At 41.3% G+C, this 20924-nt stretch overlaps 1 protein-coding gene across 1 annotated transcript; it reads left to right on the forward strand.

Moving 5' to 3' along the window:
* Positions 1 to 244: 244 nt before the first annotated feature.
* Positions 245 to 15918, forward strand: LOC102306219 (ubiquitin carboxyl-terminal hydrolase 31). The gene is made up of 16 exons (XM_005935508.3): positions 245 to 1766; positions 6620 to 6757; positions 6886 to 6974; positions 8021 to 8113; positions 8381 to 8516; positions 8617 to 8767; positions 8945 to 9125; positions 9211 to 9322; positions 9417 to 9511; positions 10038 to 10115; positions 10933 to 11062; positions 11206 to 11325; positions 11404 to 11629; positions 11708 to 11866; positions 12785 to 12937; positions 13030 to 15918. The coding sequence occupies exons 1-16, from the start codon at positions 1227 to 1229 to the stop codon at positions 14565 to 14567; spliced, it is 3939 nt and encodes a 1312-aa protein (XP_005935570.1). The 5' UTR covers positions 245 to 1226; the 3' UTR covers positions 14568 to 15918.
* The last annotated feature ends 5006 nt before the right edge of the window (positions 15919 to 20924 follow it).

The following is a 20924-nucleotide window of genomic DNA, read 5'->3' on the forward strand; positions in this document are numbered from 1 at the left end:
TTTGTGTAGCCACTGTAGAACAATTCATAGCAACTGGCAACATTTTTACATAATTTATTTGTTTGTTTGTTTTTTAATTAAATTTTATGGGGTTTTTTTTAAACAAAAATTCCTTTGTTGTCCTTTTCCCCCAGCTATAAGCTCAGCTGCAAATAATGTAAAATAATGTGAAAGAGTAATATATTACCACTGCTACCGGATTGGTTGGGATCGGCGTCCGCGCTGTCCACAAACAGGCACGGAGCATCATCACATGCCGCTGTACCTGCTCTCCTCCAACATGGACCAGTGTTTGGCCCTGACGTCAGCCGTTACCGCCCTGCCTGCAGTATCGTTGCCCACAGATGATGATGGTGGTGATGGAGACGGGAGAAGCGGCCTCGCCGTGAATCTCATTCGGAGGCGGAATTAAGGCGCACGAAGCGGACAAGTATTTAAACAAACAAAAAAAAAGGACAACAAACTTTCAGATGGAGAAACGGGAACGTCCGCTTCACGCGTTTGGCGCAGGGAGAGATGCCCCGCAGCAGCCAAACGCCAGGGAGCGGCGCGCTGTGTCGCTTCGGTCGGGGGTTCCTCAGTTTGGCAGCGCGCCCGTGGAGTCGATTTAGGGAAGACGTTCACTTGGTTCATATCTCCGACCCACCGGTTCTCAACGTCAGCGCGGATTCGATGGCCGGGGTCAGAAGAAATACCTTTAAAAGGGTGGAGCTGCGGTTCGTTTAATAATAAATGATGAGGAATTCCGCTCGTCACTCTCAGCCTAATTGCGAGTAGTGGATTTGATGTTTATGTGTGCCTGACACTGATACCCGAGCCCCCACAGCGCCGTGCTTTCTTTTTCCTTTTCCAGCACCCTAACAAAGAAACGGGTGATGATATGTCACCATTTGAAATGACGATGGCTGCTGGCGGGTGCGGGACTACCCCTGGCATTCACGTAAAGCGCCCTGATAGCGGCTCTCAGCGGAGGCAGTTTATGCAATCCGACGCAGTGTTGCAAGTGGGCCGATGATTTGATGCTGTACTCTGCTGTCTCCTAATGATATGATCCCAAGAACTGCCAGGCCTTTACGTTTCAGTGAAATATGCTCAGGCCTCCCGTAAAGCACCACAGAGCGAGGGAGCTGTCAGTGCGCGGGCACGGGGTGTTTCTCTGAAAAGTGGGGGCCCTCTCTGTAATTAAGGTGTGAAATCGGAGGGGCAGAGAGAGAAAAAAAGCAATTATGTCGAAAGTTGTGAGTAACAAGGAGAAGAAATCCTTCAGCAAAAAGCTGTTCCGGAGGAGCTCGGTGCGCTCCGTGGGGAGCTTTATGAGCAGAGTTCTCCGGACTCTCTCGACTCTGTCTCATTTTGGCACCGACGAGCAGGCCGCCGAGGATGAGACCGACGATGCAACTTTGCTCCCCAACACCACCGGGGGGTCACTCCCGTCGGATGACAGCGACTGCGGGGGTTTCCCTTTTGGGGATAAGGTGCCCGGTGTCGCCGGGCTCAAGAACCACGGCAACACCTGCTTCATGAACGCTATCTTGCAGTGCCTGAGCAACACAGAGCTCTTTGCTGAGTACCTTGCTTTGGAGCAGTTCAAAGGTGGAGAGACGACAAGCAACAACGAAAAGGCCAAGTCCAACGGGGTGCTGATGCAGAAAAAAGGGGGAGGCCAGCAGCAGCCGGAGACAGGGGAGGTAACCGAGCAGCTGTCCGGACTGGTTCGGGCTCTGTGGACCTTCGAGTACACTCCTCAGCACAGCAGAGACTTTAAGGTAGGTCGTGGAGACCCATATAAAGACCCTCGCTCTGTGTGGGTCTGCACAAGTTTGACAAGCAAGCAGAAAGTGTCCAAAAGACACTAGATTTAAGTTGTGTTTCTATTTTATTTTGCAATATTTTTTTTTATTTCTTTGAGCTCCAAATTCAACAGTCATCTAACGTTTGATTAGATATGAGCTTATGGGACAACCAGCTGTACCTTATAGTCCAAGTTTTTGCCTCTTAAGTGCAACTAAGTGAACTTGAGCAACAAACTGAGTCCTACTTTTTAAGTGGTTGGCTACAAATCAATGTGTTTTTTATGTTCTCTAAACTTACATGGTTAGAAGATACATCTGAGTGTGAACTCCTTAAATATTACAAAGATGATTAGTTTTATATTTTAGACATGCCACTTTGTGTTTCTGACTTTGATCCAGGTGTGATTGTCATACACGGGGCAGCCATATATGCACTTTACAAGCAGTAAAGTGTTTATAGTAGAATCCCAGTGATCTGTGAAAAGTCAGTGTTTATAGGACTAACACTTCTTCCTTGTAAATGAAACAGAATCTTGAGCAGAGCTGTACTGAAGCTGACTGTATCAGCTTTTTGCTTCCAGCCTTGTCTGTTTTTCATTGTCATCTCTTAAATCTGCGTCCCGGCGATGAAAAGTTTGCCTGTCACGATCACAAAGATTTGCTTCTGCACAACAAAAGACGTGTTTTCTCACTCATGATGTGTTCTTGAAAAGTTCAATACAAAGTGGAGAGAGACTAAACAGAAACGGGCCATACAGCGCATTCTTTGTTCTTGACAATGTTGCTATTTCTGTCTATTTTCTTCTGCTTTAGTTGCCAGCCAAACTGCAAACAGTCCAGCTGGATATAGATTATTTTCATCATCAGAAGCATTAAACATGTTGAACTGGACATGGACACATGGGTGAATATAACCTTAAAAAAATAGAATAAAACTATGTAGGATTTTTGCAGCATACAAGTGTTTTCTAGTAACTTAGTAACGCTGTCCAACTGGTGTTTAAAAGTGTCATGTTCCAATAGATATTTGGGAGAAACGACACACGACCGAATCACACACCACACACACCACACAAGCATCACACACACACACACACACACCACAACCACACACACACACACACACACACACACAGTACAAATGGATCTTTCTCTTCAAATGTCTAAAAAATACTATTACAACCTTAAATGCTGCTAACTGGACTTCAGCAAAGCAAACTTTGTTGTGGTTTGTGTACATTAAAGATGGACATTTGCTAATTTTCCACCTCTTTTCTTAAACCACAATCTGAGCCTAAACTGGAAGCACTTAAAGACCATTAGGGAGATTTAATAAGAACACAAGGGAATTATTTTATCGTCCATTCTCTCTCAGAAGCCGCTGGTTTGAGGATTTGGTTGTAGTACACTACCTAAAATCTCAAAGACTTTGCACAAGTCTGCACTTCTGCACATCTCATCTTAAGATGAGATTTTATTTGCCCAAAGAGTTTGGAAGTTCCTTTGTTATACCAGCTGAACATTAAGTGAAACACACTAAAAAGACCTAACAAAACTGCTTACAAAGTAGAATTGGCATATAGCTAAAAATTTAAATACAATATCACAAAACAAATATCTTATCTTAAAAAAAGATCAAAATAAATACAATTATATAAAATAAGTATAAATAAAAAGTGTATTAAATATCTCAAATGTGTAAAAATATCCAATCCAACAAAGAAAAATGAAACAGAATGAAACTAAATGTAGATAAAAGCATAAATATCAGATGACATTGAAGTGGCTTCCTGTAACAGGGTCAAGTGTCAAAGCCAATGCAGTCACTCTACACACGGAGTAAAGTGTTGTGACAGTGCCAACATGAGACATTCAACATTTGTAACCCCCCCCCCCCCCAACAAAACAAAACAAAACAAATTATATGATGATAATATTGATATGATATTTTTTAAAACCCGTACTGATACTGATATTTGATGATCTAAAAATCCAATATGTCAGCCGATATTTTTTCTTTCAGACCCATGAAATATGAACAGCTTTGCATGACATTCATCGTGTGTAGCTTTTTATGGGCAGTTACTAAGATAATATTTGTCTAATAAGCAAAGTTCTCCAGTTCAAATCTGGGAGAAGATGCAAATCCTAAATCAACCAAAAAAGTAACAAAAACAAAAAAATGGAAAACCACGCAGTAGAGCAGGGCGATATGACCAAAAATATTTATCACGATATACATTTTAAAATTTGCGATAACGATATAACTGACGATATAATTGACACTAGACAAAATACTTTACAACTCCACAACTTTATTAGTGCAAAAAACCCCATCAATGTATTTTCACTTAAACAAGCAGCTGTTTTTTATCTGCATTAAAGTTATATAAAAATTTAACAGTGCAAATGCAAATTCCTCGCTGACAGTTTAACCAAAAGGCATTTCCAGTGGAAATGCCTTTTGAAATGCCATATCCTCAGCATAACCATGTATAATATCCACAAAACTTAAAAAGAGGTTATATACACACAATATGGTAATATTATGTTGAAGCGCAGTACCTATCACTCCGGGAGGCGTCTGCCTACGATAGCCGTAATGCTCCGACAATCCATCAAGTGGTGCGGGTTTGTAGCTCAGCAAAGTCGTACGGAAACATTTGACAGATTTTCGAGCGCCGTGTACATAAAATCGTTTCGAGGTCAGTAAACAACCAGAGTTCATACATAAGGCACACGGGATTATAAGAGACACTCAAAGGATTGATTTTAAGTGTGCCGTATTTTCCAAACAACACGGTAATAACAACAGCCCGCTAGCATGCTCTACCAAAAATAGTCCTTTGTTGTGTATCTGACGGACGAAAGCTAAACCAGTTCCACATCACTGAAGTTGCAGCATTTTTACAAACCAATTCTGGTTCATCCGTTTCATTCAACAACCGGCTTTCCCTCTTCTTATTCTGCATCACAGCCATGTGCGTATGTAAACATAAGCACTTTGCATGCCCGTTTACCCATATTCTATCGCGATATTTCATTTTCCTATCGTTGCCCAAAATTACACTGGTATTACCATGAACGGTATGATATAGCCCAGCCCTACCATGCAAGGCTATCTGCTGTGGCAATGACTTGTGAATATGGGAGCAGCCAAAAGTAGCTTTTCCTACTAAGATAATTAAAAAAAAAAAAAAAACGAAACTTTTTTTTACTGTTACAATCAGTCTTTGACTACTTCTTTTTATGAGTGTTGCTAACAGAGAAGTTGCAGAGTGCCCTCTGGTGGATAAACTAATATTTCTGTTTCTCCTTCTAGCTCTTTTTAAAAACTTTTAAACTTTTTCTTCATCAGGTGTTATAAATGCACATACATACATACATCGTGCACCTTTTAAATACACGGGAAACATAGTTATATTTTTGCTGTGTGGTGGTTTCATTCATTTTATGCCACATTTACTTAACACTTATTTAATCCTTTCAAGCTCAACCTGCTATTTGACATTTAAGTTGAACTACAAGTTCAACCTGGTCAAATGTACTGCAAAGGTACAAACGAAGGTCAGTAAGAGTCACGCAAAAGTGTTTGAGTGCACAGCCCTGGAAAACAGTTTGTCCTTCCTGGCACTGGGGATTTTTGTAGTGCCTTGTTGGTGTCACTGGTTTTTAATTTAGATTTTGAACTCTGCATTGCAGACCAGAGGTTTGGGGTATGAAATGTGAGGGCACTTATTTGGCAGAAAAAAAGCCAACAACTCAGGCTAATGATGCATTATGAGAAAGATATCACAGCTTTAATGCAGTGCCTCATTTAATATTACTTTTTAAATATTATCACCAACTGATGAATTCAGAATGAAGTTACACAGGCTGAGCATCAGTATCAAGCCACTTTCATACTGATTGGTTATTGGCCTGTCGGCAAAAAACAGCATAAACCAATGGCATTGGCCGATTTTTATCAGCTAGACGTTGACAAACAGTGCGATGAACAATAAAAGACTCTGAAACAGTTCAGCCATTGTTTTTATATCGCACAACGAAGAAAACAGGGAGTAACGACTAAAACCAAATACAGTGGCACTCAGGACAATCAGGACAGTTGCTATTGGCTTAGAATTTCACATTTTGTGCATCCTTTGCCCTATGGGAATAACAATCTCATTTTATGCACAGTGTCTTGTCTGTCGTTAACCAAAAATACACACAGCATAGCAGTTTATAGGGTTCTATTTTTGTGAAGGTGCAGTGTTTAAAAGAGACCTGGGTATTTAGAAAATGAATCACTAATATCATCTTAGATCTCTTTACTTAAAGACAACCTTTGTGGTTGAGCCACACAAGATAGCCTGGCCCTGTTTTATTTGCACCATTTTGCACAAAAGTGCTGAGGCTGCTTTTGTAACTGCTCTAAAATAAGGACGACTGTCCCATAGGAGAGGCTGAGCGGCCACACAGTACCCAGTGCTGCTCGTATCTTTGACCTTGTGTGACATTTGATAGCCTCTGCGTGGAGGTGACTTCACAGCTTCCAGCCTGGGCGGCTTTGTAGAGTACGCACTGTTTTGATCTCCAGCAGCTTATTGTTTAAGGTCAAGCTTCAGCCAGTGTCCTTGCTTTAAAAAGCTTGGCCTGACCTTTAGGACTCTGCTAATCGTTGTCCTGGTTAAACATAGCTGAATATTTCACAGTTAAGCAAGGTGGAAAAAGGGAACGAGTTGCTCTCTGTGAACTTTTACTACATCTCTGTTTTTTTTTGTGCAAGCCACTTAAATCCATCCAATTCCTTGATTTTTCTTTTTTTCTGCTGTTGTCTGCAGAATGTAGTGTCAAAGAGTGCCCTTCAATTCAAGGGCAACTCCCAGCACGATGCCCAAGAATTCCTCCTCTGGTTGCTTGATAGAGTTCATGAAGACCTCAACCAAATTGTCCCCCTGGACAGCAGACTCCCCAGGAAGGTAAACACTGATTTAGATCACAGTTACGTGTTACCGCTGTGTCCTAAAGTAAACAGATATGCAACTGCGCATTCGGTAATTTCTGAACATTTTATTGCTTCTTGACTGCTGCTGTTGTTTATTCTCAGCCTCCAGTAGAAGAAGAAACTGTCCCTGAAGGATCTCCACTACCAGCACCTGGCTCTTTTGTACAGGAGCTGTTTCAGGCACAATACAGGTAAAATTTGCAGTTGCTGGCAGTTGCACATTTGTTTTGACTCTTTAGCACCGTGCTTGTATTACAAAACATACATACGTTGTTAAGAAAATCCTCGACATCCTTTGTTTTCTATGCTGAGAGTAATTGCCCATGTGATAAACATCCAAGTGAAACGCCGATCACAGGTCGAATCCACATTGGTATAGATGAGGATACTTATACACAGCTGTGACTTTGACATCAAACCAAACACTGTGCATCTGGAAAGCGAGATCACTCATTGGTTTGTGGATTCTTTGCTGTGGATGTTTTATCCTAGAAAGTGTTAAGCAGTGTTAAATAAGAATGAAAATACATTTTCAAGACCATAAACTCACCAGAAAAGTGTTCACTGAACTCATAAATCAAGTGAGAAGTGGAGTCATTTCCTCAGTCTTTACAGACTTCTTTCTGTAACTGGAGCAATTGCCCCCTGCTGGCCATTATTAAGATTGCAGGTTCAAAGCTGTTGTTGCTTCTTTTTCTTCTTTTTCTTTTCCTTTTATTTAAAGCCCAAGAAACTTAAAATTCAGTTCAGTTTTATTATATGGCACCAATTCACATTAACAGTTGCCTTATATTGTAAGGTAAAAACTCTGCGGTATTAAAAAGAAAACCCCAACAGTCAGATAACCCTGAAAAGCAAACATTTGGCAACAGTGAGAAGAATAAACTTCCTTTTAATGTGAAGAAACCTCCAGTAGAACCAGGATCAGGGAGGGACAGTCATCAGCTGTGAGGAGACAACAGAGAGAGGCAGAATTAAAGACAAATTATGAGAGTTTTATAATTGAGAGTGATTAAATGTAGCAGTGGTGTATAAACATACAGAGATTGAAAAGAGGTCAGGAAAGAAGAAATGCTTAGTGCATGATGGGATGATGGGAAGCCTCCCAGGAGCCTGATCTTAGGAATAAATTGTTTCCCATTTCCAGTCTTGATCTGGCTCAACTATTCAGCTTCATATAAGAACATAAAAGTGGTGTCAGTTGTAATTCATTAATTCTCCTTGTTTCTCTGATTAGATCCTCCCTGACTTGCCCTCACTGCCAGAAACAGAGCAACACATTTGATCCTTTCCTCTGCATCTCACTGCCAATCCCGGTACCTCACACAAGGTAAGGTGACTCTGGGTCTAGTTTAGAAGTAAGACAATAGCCATCATACAATTAAAAAAAAGTCCCTGTATCCAAAACTGTAATGAGACAAGATCCTGTCTGAACTCCAAGCTTGGAAACAAAGGGAGTGTCAAACAGAGCCCAGACAAACACTGTGAGAGATGTGACAGGAAAAAGCTAAAATTAGAAGATGCTGTCTATCTTTGGAACATCGGTCCAGTCATGGTTATGAAACAGCCAATTAAATCCAGTCGTTCTGTTGTGCAGGCCCCTGTATGTGACAGTGGTGTATCAAGGAAAGTGCTCCCACTGTATGAGAGTCGGGGTGGCGGTGCCCCTCTCTGGCACCGTGTCCAGGTTGAGACAAGCTGTGGCCCAAGAGACCAAAATACCTGCCCAACAGGTGAGGCCTCATTTAAAACTTTCCTCTTTGTGTTCCTGTTAACGAACCCGCATCAGTAATTTAGTGTTTTGGGTTTTTTTGATTCCCCGTCACTGCTTAGATTGTTCTCACTGAAATGTACTACGATGGCTTCCATCGCTCCTTCTGTGACGATGACGACGACCTCGAGATCATTCAGGAGAGTGACTCCATCTTTGCTTTCGAGACACCCGAGCTGTTCAGACCGGAGCAGATCCGCTCCAAGCGATGTGGTACGACATCCTGTTTACTCACTCTTTGTCTCAGTGTAGTGGGTTGACAAAAACAGGCAAAATGTTTCATTTTTGGGAAGGTAAAGCAGCATGTTGGATTGATTTTTGGAAACACTTCACAAGGGAGCACATGGGTTTTTTCCCCCCCAACTTGAACTTTTTCTGTGTACGTTTCAGGAAGCCCACATGCCAATCTCAATCAGAACAACTTGAAGTATGGGACAGATAATAACAGGATGGCCACACAAATACAAGAGCCTACAACACCACCTCAGAGTCCCAATAAGAACAGCGGGCAGGCTGAGAAGATCGTCCTGCTGGTGTGCAACAGAGCCTGCGCTGGACAGCAAGGACGCAGGTGCTTTAATGGACAGAGCTGTGTAAGAATTGCAAATTTAATCCACAAATCTTCTAAAACTTGCTGTTTTTCTATTTTCCCCCAGGTTCGGTAATCCATTTATTCTATATTTGGAGCGTACAGTGACCTGGGATGTACTACAGAAAGAGATTTTGGAGAAAATGAGGCATGTTCTGCGCCCTGGAGTCTTTGTACAGGTACATATTAAGACGTAAACACAGCAACCTCACATTTTGATAAACTTTTAATGAAGATAAAGTTTTTTCTTGTCTTACCCTTGACGCCCTGTAGGTGGGGCCCTTCACTTTGCGTGTGGTAGGAGTGGTTGGAATCACATATCTCTTGCCTCAGGAGGAGCAGCCGCTCTGCCATCCCTCTGTGGAGAGGTAATGCCGCATATCCCCGCTAGGATGCAGTGTTACCCCACCTGAATGTCATTGTAGAAATCCTGTGGCGTGTTCTGTCCAGTTGAAGGTGATTGAAGAGCCTCAGCGAACCTTCATTGGTATTGATGTCAAAATAAATCCTGAGATGTCTGATAGCTTGTCTGGTTCTTATAGATTTTCTTCACAGAGGCTGTCGACCTCTGGGGTTGTTGCATGGATTTTTTTTTTAATGAAAAGAAAGTTGTGAGTGACATTTGCTCTGCTTGTGTTACATGAACAAACAAAGACTGGTTCAAACTAAACTTTAAAACAAAAAACATGGTCACCATCACAAGTTCTGATGATGACTTCAAGACTAGGACAATGGTTAATAGTGGCTAGTGGTGAAAATCTAAAACAGAAATTACCTCTAGTGGAGGCGTAAATCTTTCTGTGCTTATGATAATAAATATAATAATGAATTAAAAAACCCAGTTAAATGTGTAAAATTAAACATTTAATGTGTCTCTGGTCTAACTTTTAACAGAGCATACAAGTCCTGTGGTCCCGGAGGACCCCCTCATGTCAAAATTGTTGTTGAGTGGGACAAGGAGACGAAAGACTAGTACGTGACACCCACACGCACACACACACACACACAAAATTAACACAAGAACTGGACTAAAAAAAATGATGGACTGATAGAGTGATGAATCCAAATAAGAGTTTTTGGTTCAAATTGTTGTCTGTAGAAACGGAGGAGGTCAGGTGAGCGGTACAACATTGAGTATTTACAGACATCTGTAAAACCCAGTGGAGGCTCGGTCATGGTTTGAGGCTGTACTTCAGCCAGCAGTGTTGGGGATCTTGTCAAAATTCATGGAAATATAAACGCAGAAATGTACCATCAGATTTTGTTCCACCATGCAACACTATCTGGAAAGTGTCTGATTGGCAGTGACTTTGATTTTCTGCACGGCAATGATCCTAAACTAAATTTCAGTAAATGCAGAGCTCGATAAATAAAAACAGCAACACACAATACAGCACTACCAGTCATGGACTGGCCTCCCAAAAGCTCAGAACTCAACATTATTGAAGCAGTGTGGGATCATCTTGACAGAGAACAGAACAAAAGGCAGAAACATCCAAGGAAGAGCCTTGAATGTCCTTCAAGAACTCTGAAAAACTATTCCTGAAGACTACTTAAAGAAATTACAAGAGAATAATGAAGAGTCATGATGTTCCCACCAAATATTGACTTTCAAGCTCTTTGGAATTGTACAAACTCTTTTTTTTCCCTTATATGCTCTATTTCTATGTGTTTTCTCATATATATAAAACATGTGAAGACATGAGGGGTGACTTTAGCGCAGCGCTGTATAGTAACTCTTTTGAAGTTGTGTATTCCCTCTGTGACTTCGGCTGTGTTACGCCCACAGTCTGTTCAAAAGAACTGAGGACGAGTACATCCCCGATGCTGAAAGTGTGCGGCAAGCGAAGGAGCAGCATCTGCAGCCTCAGACCTGCTCACTCGCCCAGTGCTTTCAACTCTACACCAAAGAGGAACAGGTATGCTGGTGTCACCTGCACAAAAAATATTACTGATACTGATTAAAATATATATTTTTTCCCCTGCATGCAGGGGTGCAGAGCGTAAAGCCTGTTTTGTGCTTAAAGTTTGCCACTTTAAAGCGTTTTCACATTGATTTCAGCTTGCTCCTGATGATGCATGGCGCTGTCCACACTGTAAGCAGCTTCAGCAAGGCAGCATCAAACTCAGCCTGTGGACCCTGCCAGACATCCTCATACTTCACCTGAAACGCTTCAGACAGGTACAAGATTGTATCTTTTCATACGATGTAAGTAAAAAACAAAAAAACCCACCAAACTTAAACGTATTGCTTCTACAGGACGGGGATCGGCGAATGAAGATGCAGAACATGGTGAAGTTCCCGCTTACGGGCATGGACATGGCACCTCATATGGTAAAGAGAAGCCAGAGCAGCTGGAGTCTACCCTCCCACTGGTCGCCATGGAGACGGCCGTACGGGATGGGTCGTGATCCAGAGGACTACCTTTATGACCTGTATGCGGTGTGTAACCATCATGGGACCATGCAGGGAGGACATTACACAGGTGAGGAAGCACCATATCCAGCTGGGTACAGGAGCTCTCCAGGATATTTATGTTGTTTTATTTCATTGTGTCTTGTAGCTCACTGTAAGAACTCCATCGATGGGCAGTGGTACTGCTTTGATGATAGCGATGTTCATCCCATATCTGAAGATGAGGTCTGCAAGCAGACTGCTTACATCTTGTTTTATCAACGACGTGCAACTATCCCGTCCTGGTCTGCCAACAGTTCTGTGGGAGGTAATTTGTGACAATGTTACTGTGTGCAGACTCATGTCCAATATGCAAGAAAAAGCATTTGGCAATAAACCCATAAAAAGGAACACAGTTTTGAGTCATTTTCTCATGCGCCTAAATGGTAAATGGACTGGTGCTAATATATCACCTTTCTAACATTTGCACACACTCTCACATGGATGCATTGGGGGAAACATGAGGTTCAGGATCCTGCACAAGTGGGCTGAAGGAGTTAGAGATCGGTCCACCGACTGTGATTTGTAGGCGACCTGGTTTTACCACTGTTGCTATATTATTCCTTGGAAATTCCTTTATGAACACTTACACTAGCGCATCTGTTGTTAAAACAGTGCAGAGGGCAAACATTAAAACTGATTCAAATTTGCTGTGGATGATCAATGCTGGTGATGAGTGCTCGGTCTGTAGCTACCACTGAGCACTTTCAGCAGTTTATGTACTCTACAGTTTCAAAGCCTGAAGATGGAGCATCGTGCAGGGAGCAGGTGGTTCTTCTTCTTTTTTCCTCAGCAGTCATGAGATTAAGCACTGGGAATTCATCCTCCAGGGTGTGACTGTGGTGTTTGAAGGGAAACACTGTGGAGAACTCCACAGTGTGCTGGCATACAAACCCACTGGTTAGATTTGCTTCCCTGTGACTTTGCACACTTGCCCAAAATGAAAATAATTTTGAAGGGCTCCTGTTTTCAGACACTGAGAGAAATCCGGCTCACATCACAGAGATCTAAAAGTAGAAGGTCTGAAGGTTCATGAGCAGATGTCCTTAAAGGTTTTTGATATTTATTTTTTATGTGCTGTATCCTGGAACTTTTTTATTGCACCTCATACCTCACATATTAAATTATCCTGTCATGCTCATAATATATAGATGTTCAACCACTGTCTGTCTATTTGGCCTCTCAGGTTCCACCAGTTCCTCTTTGTGTGAGCACTGGATTAGTCGGCTGATAGGAAGTCGTCCACCAAGCCAAGCCTCGTCCGGGTCCTCCAGACGCACCTCGCTGGCCTCTCTTTCTGAGTCTGCTGAGTTTGCTGGTGAACGGAGTGAAGATGATGGTAAAGAACACTAATTTCACACAATTACATGTGTTTTTTTCAGCTGACAAGCATGACTATTTTCTTAATGCATGATCATCTCTGCCCTGCAGGTTTATCTTCCAGACCAGCAGTGAGAGGCATGCAAAGGCAAACTTTCTCCTCAAGATCTTCCATCGCAAGTCCCTTAGCACTGAGTGAAAACGGTGCTAAACCATCCTGGCCCCACTCTGCTAAGCTCCAGCTTCGTTCCAACTCTCCCTCACGCTTCTCCCTGGAGTCCCACTCCTCCTCCCCAGTACTGGAAAGGATAGGAGAGGTGGTTGATACCAAGCAGTCTACCTCCTGCTTCACTGGGTCACCGAAGTTAGATAAACTGTCAGGGGGCAAGTCGGCTATTGGTGCTTTGGAGAGTAATGGAGGCGCTAAAAGGCTGATAGAGCAGGTGCACTCGAAAGCTGTGCTGCAGGCAGATCAGAGGAGCTCCATCCAGGCAGGAGATAACAACAATTTACTGGCTGGGGCTGAACAGGTCAGTCCAAGACATGGTGCACCTGCAAAGGAGGTGAAACCAAGGACTGTGGCTGTGGACAGCAGCGGTGTCAAAAGGTCCTCTGCCAAGACTGGGCTGGAGAGCGAAAAGAGCCCAAAGAAGCGCGCTGCCACCTCCTCGACGTCATCCAGCTCTCTCTCTCCTGCATCTCCGGCCATTGATAAGTCACAGTCTCGAACACAATCCAAAAGCGCAGCGGCACCATCAACGCCAAAAGACAAAAGTGATGGAAGCACTAAAATTTGCAAGGGCGGCTCCTCCAGAACAGCAACCCCCTCTAAAAAAGGATCATCCCAAACCACGGAGGTATTACATCCTGAGTTGGCTGCACAGAAAAAGAGTGGATCTCCCGGATTACAAAACTCACACCCTCAGAGGAGGACATCACCCAGAGGGGTTAGTGAGAAAAGCTCCGCTTCAGGAAGGAACAGAGCAGCAGACAGGAGCACTAGCCGTGAATCGTCACGGACCAATACGGCGTTAGAGAAGAAAGTTAGCCATGGAGGTCCTCCCTCCAGGCTGAGCGCTGCTAGTAGAGCAGAGGGCAGGCCAGGCAAGGCTATGGAAGACAGAGCAGCAGCCCGGAGCTCAAGCAGTAGCTCCTCCATTACTAGTCTCCGATCCTCAAGTGTAGGTGTTTCCTCTTTAAATACAGCTCCACCGCTAAGAGGCCCCCAGAGGAGCAGTAAGACAGAGGACAAAGGTTTGTCCTTCTTTAAAACTGCTCTGAGGCCTAAAGAGACCCGGAAACCAAGTGATAGCGGCAAAGCAGGGGCAGGAGAGGGGAAAGGAAGTCCAGAGGAGAGTGGTGGGAGCGCATCTAGAGAAGGAGTCCCGCACGGAGCGAGCAAAAAAACATTGTGCGTGGCCTCGGAGTCCAACGCGAGCACAGCCAAAGACAAGGAGTCCTCTAAGGCATCAAGTTCCGCCAAGCACTCACTGCTGCCCTCCACAAAATCAAAGCTTTCTGGAGCAGAAACAGCAGCTCAGTCTCCTGCCACTGCAAAGGACCCTTCAAAGAAAGAGCCGGCTAAAAAGACATTACAGTCCAGAAAGATCCCCATCAACTCCACACAAACTAGCCAGAAATCCAAGTGATGTTACTCCGAGGGTCTGAAAAACAATCTCTCTAAAGTGCAGCTCTGAGGTGTTTTTCTGTTTCTTTTTAACCATCAAACCAGACACAAAGCATGTCTGGCAAAACAACTTTGAAGCACCTGTAGCTTTTCAGTGGTCACTGAATACCAGCTGCCATATTGGACACCTCTTGCCCACATTGTTAAATAGTTATTTAGGAATGGATTTTAACAGAAGCACTTTGTATGGATTGCATTGATTTTCAGGCGTATTATACTGTGTTGTAAATAAGCATGGGCGTGTGTTTAAATTATTGCCTTGTTCTGTCTGTAGCATCGTCGGGAGAAGAGCAGCTCATAGCGAGAATAAAAGTCACTTTGCACAAGTTGGAAAGTGGATGCGGAAAGGAGAAAGGAACTTTTCAAACACGGACTCACTCAGTCACCAAAGGAAGTTTACTGGCAATTTTTAACATGCTGATGCAGCAAATTATTTTCAAGAGAAGATCTTTACGTACAGCTCTCCTCCAGTATCGAGAGCCATTATGTCAACGACAAACATCAGTGCCTCAGATAATCGCAGAGAAGTATTTAATCGAAAGTTGTGTAACTGCAGGTGTTGGTAAATTTGTAACTCGATTTTAATATTTATCAAGCACTGAAAATGTCATTTCAAGAAAAACACAATAACGCCTGTTTAGTGCGAACCGCTGTTTACATGTGCTCTTTTTTGACGTAGTAATTCTGCAATAGCCTTTAAAAAAACAAACAGAAAAAAACAAAGTTTTTCTTCTTTTTTTATTCGACCACATTCTGACTGTCGCCAAGAAGCTGAGGAGTGAAACGTGCGTCATCGGTGTCTAACGTCTGGAGATCCTCGGTCCACCATGGTTCTTAACATTTGTGTTTATTAACCTGTAATAACCCCTCAAAACCACCCCTGCCCTCCAGCTGCTGACGCCAAAACTTAACTGCGGTGCCCAGGTTCCCTTGTGGGGAATCGAGCCTCTTCAGACTGCCAGACGTCTCCAAACATTCCTCCCAGACGAACACAGGGTTAATGTACAAAAAAACCACATAAACAACATGCTCAAAGACAGCCTGTCCTCTGTCTTCACATGCCACATCACAGCTTGTACGCATCTTAGCTTGCAATACAGAGTAGTACTCCACAGAACGCACTGACTGTAGACCCGAGAAAAAGAGATCACTATTCCTGAAGTATGTGACAGTTGTTGCATGATAAATTGCTTATGCATGCACTTAACTATGCAAGCAGATTCTTGTAAATGCCCACACTGAGTATGTAGAAGTGCCACTCTTGTTGGATGTGTATTTATTTCCAAGTATATATATGTATATGTATATGTACATGTATATATATATATATCTATATATTTATATATATATATCTCTCTCTCTATATATATATATATAAATATATATATGTATATATATATATATTTATATTATATATATATATATTGTATATATATATATATATATATATGTATTATGTATATTATATATACTATATTATATATATATATATATATTATATATATATATATATATATATATATATATATATATATATAATATATATATATATATATATATAAATTATTATTATTATTATTATTAATTTATTTTTTTTCAAAGGCCAGCATCGGAGAGCATGTAAAGGCATCTTTATTAAAGCTTTGTTTGCACATTTCCTCAGAGTAATATAGAGTTCATATGAATGAAGGTTTTCTGTAGTGTATTCATTTGTCTCATGTTTCCCCCTCGAAACAAACACTCACAGTTGCACTTATTTTTTTAAACAGTTTTCATGACTTTTGCAGCAAAAATGCTGCTGCAGCTTTCGGATTGTGTTACAGTCTGATCACTTTTAACTGGTCAATATTAGCAGAGCTATATTTGCCCCAGGATGGGAGTGTTTTATGATAGACCCAGTGACAGGCTTGTTGTCTGGGTTTAAAGGGGCATTAGTGGTCTGTGTAGTTCCAGAGACATCTGCTGTAGAGATGTCTGCCTCTTCTTTAATGAAATGGAGCTGTGGCCCTCACCGTGCCCAAAAATCACAGATTTTAAAAGCTCGGCAGCAGAAATCTGATGTAGTGCAAAGAAAGAAGTTCCAGCATGAAACTGCTTGTGAGGATTTTTATTTGTATTTTTTTTTTTTTTTTTTTTTTTTAAGTAACCTTGTGACTTACATTTAGCTGATTTTAGAGTGAACTCTATTTCTGTTCATGCATTTAGACAGATTGTGACCACTCATGACCAGTCTGCATAACTGTGCTGCTTTTGTCAGAAAAAAACTGATGTGCAGTATACACGTATGCATCTTTTACATAAGATCAAAACATGAACCCTTCTACAAAAACAAAACAACCCCCCCCAAACAAATGCTAATATCTTACAGTGAAACATTGGAAGGCTTCATTAACCTATACAACAGGAACTCTACTTAAGTCAAACCAATCAATGAAAGTTTTAATAATAAAATGATTTACTGAATGTCACATTTAAGGGTGAGTGTATATCACTAGCCACAAACTGCTTTGCAGGCTCTAAGTTTTCAGCACATGCAGTGCAGAATAAATCAAAGATGCTATCTTCAGTGCCTGCTGGCTACAGTTTGTTGATGCTGTGGTATTAAAACCCAACACATGCAGTATATGAACTGGAAAAAAAAAACCTGACCTATGTATGTCGCGCCAGTGTTGATGATATGTCAGCAATGTGTAAATGCAGTACTGTGAGGAATTATTTGTTTACACAAAATGCATGGGAATTATTAAAACCTTTTTATTTTCCCATTTGTATCGAGTCATTTTATTTAAAAAGTGCTGTGTTCGTCTTTTCTGTTGATCTGAGGAGGAAAGTGGGGCGGTGGTAATCACAACTGAAAGCAGGATCAGTGAAAATGCTGTCTATGTCTCTCTGTCTGCGTGCAGACAGCTTGACCTGCCGGTGCTTTGTTTTTCATTTAGAGTGTTTGTATAACTAGCTTGAGGGACAATTTATTCTTCCATTTCTCATTACCTCCACTTGGTGGTGCTCGGCGTTTGCCTGAAAGTCTCAGAAGAGCCAGAAAAAAACGAGTTAGGGAAATAAAGCAGCACTCGGTGTGAATTTGCTCTTGACAAATGCCCTTCAGTCTGAACTTGTGGGATTATTAAGATATATAAGAGTGTCAGGTCTAATGCTGTCAGCGGGGCAGATGATATGTTATTAAACTACAGCACCATCATTTATTTAGAGCTGATTCAATTGCAGTTTTATTAGTTTGGCCCAAGGCTGGGCATATTAAGAGTTAATGCTGCCTCTTTGTCTTTTCTATTCTTGTAATTTTGTGTAACAGTCATCAGTTTTGGGGATTACATTTTCTGCCGCTCACTTCTCACCTCTTGTGCAGTCAGAAGACTGATGAAATTTTAAAAATTGCCTGGGGTGTGACGGGGCTACAACATGCTTCTCCCCACATGCAGCAGATTTTATACACTTGTAGGAAAGTGTATATTTTCTCTCTTTTTTTGAAACCCTAAAGGACAATGAGAGGCTCTCCTATTTAAATGCACGTATGGACGTAATTAAATTCACCGACTGCAACCCGGCACAGGATCATTCTGTAATGGAGCCAGGCTCTTCTAGTGCCGAAATCAATAATCATTTGCCAATTGTATCACTTCCAAGAGAACATCATTAGCAAGACCTCGGTGGAGAATTCAGCAACTTTTATCAGGATTTAGCACACAAACTGTGACATTACCCTCCGTGACTCCTGAACACAAGGCTGAATTAGTTTACATGTTTTGCTTTTGCTACATTAATGTGCTTGGTGCGTCGTAAAAAAGGCAATCTAATTGTATTGATCAAACCAATCTCGGTATCTTCTGGGGGCCAAATTTAATCCTTAATGCTGCTGCAAATGCTCCAGCGTCCCCGCGCAGGAGCAGGAGAGGAACGGGAGCTTCATGATTTCACTTTTTCACTGCTTGCTGCTTGGATGGATCGATGCATTGACTACTGTGCTGAAGGTGAAATACTCAGTGTGGCCACACACACACACTTATAAACACCTCTATAACACAACACAACAAATAGAACCAAGTGTAACAGCCATGCAACACTGTGAAACACATCTGACTGGATTTTCATTTTTGGTGCCCGTGTTTGTGTTGGTGTTCCATTGTTTTGTATTAAAATTCATAAGATGCTGCAGTGCTATAATACATCCAGTAGAATCTTGCTATTGGAATGTGTGTTATATGCTAACACAAACACACACACACACACACACCTATATATATTGTATACCTCTCTGCAGTATGACCTTATTATGCAGGACAGTGCTAATTTGTGTTGCATTATGAGCTTTTCTTTCTGTCTTTTTACATTAATGATATGTTTCTTTTTAGTTATTCATTTCCTATCTGATCCAATAATTTAGGGTATATAATCAGCCTCATTTAACTTGCCCAGCATTGTTCCCCTCTGACAGGACAGAAAAGAAAGATGCAGCAGAAAAGTGAAAAGCTTTCAAAAGCCTGTGGTAGCAGCTAAACTGATTAATCCTTAAGTCAGATATCTTGGTATTAATAGATCAGAGAATTATTTAAAAGGGTTTCTTTTCTTTGTAAAAGAAAAAAGCCTTTTATGTAATTTAATCATTTTTAGCTTTTCAACCAGTATTGTCACATGAAGGCACTCACAAGTTAGTTTCATTCACAAGATTTCTTCATTTCTACATTTAAAATGTGTAAATAACATTAAGCAAGAAACTCATATTTATTCTTGTGTTTTTGGTTTCCCTCTGTCAGTTCATAAACTGTATATAAAAGATGAAAATAGCCACCAGGAAGGCACCCAGTGATTTTCTATGTCCTGTTTTTCAAACCTCAGGCCAAACATTTTCATTGTTACCAGAGTTCATGAGTGTGGGGTGGACCTGATTTAAAGATAACTATAAAAAGTCATTTGAGAGCAACTTGTCAATTGCCAGTTAGGGTCACCCTAAAACATGTCCTACTTCCTTCTAGACACTCAGAGGACCAAAAAGACTTGAAACTAACAACAGATCTAAACTGTAATATGTAACTTCTTTGTCTAACCACCCTTGAAATGTTGATTTAAACCACTTTTGTTTTTTTCACTTTTGTTGAAATGATGCTTTGCTCATTTTAATATTCGATTCAATTGATTTAAATTCTGTTTTATTTATAAATCGCAACAACAACAGTGGCATCAAGATGCTTTATATTTTATGGTAAAGACGCTACAATAATGCAGCGAAAACAGAGAAAACCTGAACACTTGTATGACCTCATATGAGCAAACGCTTTGGCGACTTGCTTTTTAACAGGAAGAAAAAGGGCGGAAGACAGAGCAGTTTAAATAGAGTTCCTAGCACAGATGTTGTTATTGTATACCTAAGGTCGGTGCTAGATTGGATCAACCAGAGGGACTGTCATCACTGCTGTGATTTTTTATTTGTTGTCACAGTCACACTGGAGAAAACGGTGGTTGGAGACTGCCACACGACCAATATTAATGGGACTGTGTTCAATGAGCTTGTAATTTTACTACCTTTGAAATGGTTGCTTCAAAGATGGCGACCAGATCTGCGACCACTTACAATCAGTTGGTGTCTGTAAAGCAACTTTGGTTCATGTGGCAATAAGATGGAGTCAGTCTGCTGCCAGTTTAAGACTGAATGAGGTAAAACTGTCATAAATCAGCCAAAACTGCAAATCAGTTCATGTCAACATAACAATTCATTTTATTAAACAGAATTTCAGGTTAAATACTTACATTTAGAGTCCAGCTGGAACCTCATTGATGTGAAACAAAAATCCTCAAATTCCTTCACAAATAATGACGTGATTGCTACAGGATGCCGATCTACCTGTGAAAACCTGGGTGCTGGCCAACCTGGCTTTAATAGTAAAGCAGATGTAGTATAGATGAGTTATAGTCACCAGCACAGACTGATTGCAGCATTTTGGCAACTCGTCTGCAATAAATTAGACAAGAGTTATTTGCAAACCTTCCTCTGTCTGAGAGTGACTGCAGTCATCCAAATCAGATCGCAATTTGGAGACAGGTTGCCTTCCACCAGGCAACCTGTGCAACTGCTTTGCAGTTCAGAACTGATCATCCAGATGTTGAGGGTGTTGCATACTCAAGCTTGCTAAATCAGAAAAAAATAACACCATTCTGTTTTTACACCAGTGTGACTCACAGTCCATGTTAGTGCTCAACAAATTTCTTAAGCTTCTATCTATCTATCTATCTATCTATCTATCTATCTATCTATCTATCTATCTATCTATCTATCTATCTATCTATCTATCTATCTATCTATCTATCT

Source organism: Haplochromis burtoni, unplaced genomic scaffold (genome assembly GCF_018398535.1).
Source record: "Haplochromis burtoni strain Fernald_Lab_line unplaced genomic scaffold, NCSU_Asbu1 Contig_192, whole genome shotgun sequence".
Lineage (NCBI taxonomy): Eukaryota > Metazoa > Chordata > Actinopteri > Cichliformes > Cichlidae > Haplochromis > Haplochromis burtoni.

Coding starts and splice junctions, on each gene's coding strand:
- LOC102306219 (XM_005935508.3), top strand. CDS start 1,227: ATGTCGAAAGTTGTGAGTAACAAGGAGAAGAAATCCTTCAGCAAAAAG. Junction 11,063..11,205: donor TCTACACCAAAGAGGAACAG/GTATGCTGGTGT, acceptor CATTGATTTCAG/CTTGCTCCTGATGATGCATG. Junction 11,630..11,707: donor GCAGGGAGGACATTACACAG/GTGAGGAAGCAC, acceptor TGTGTCTTGTAG/CTCACTGTAAGAACTCCATC.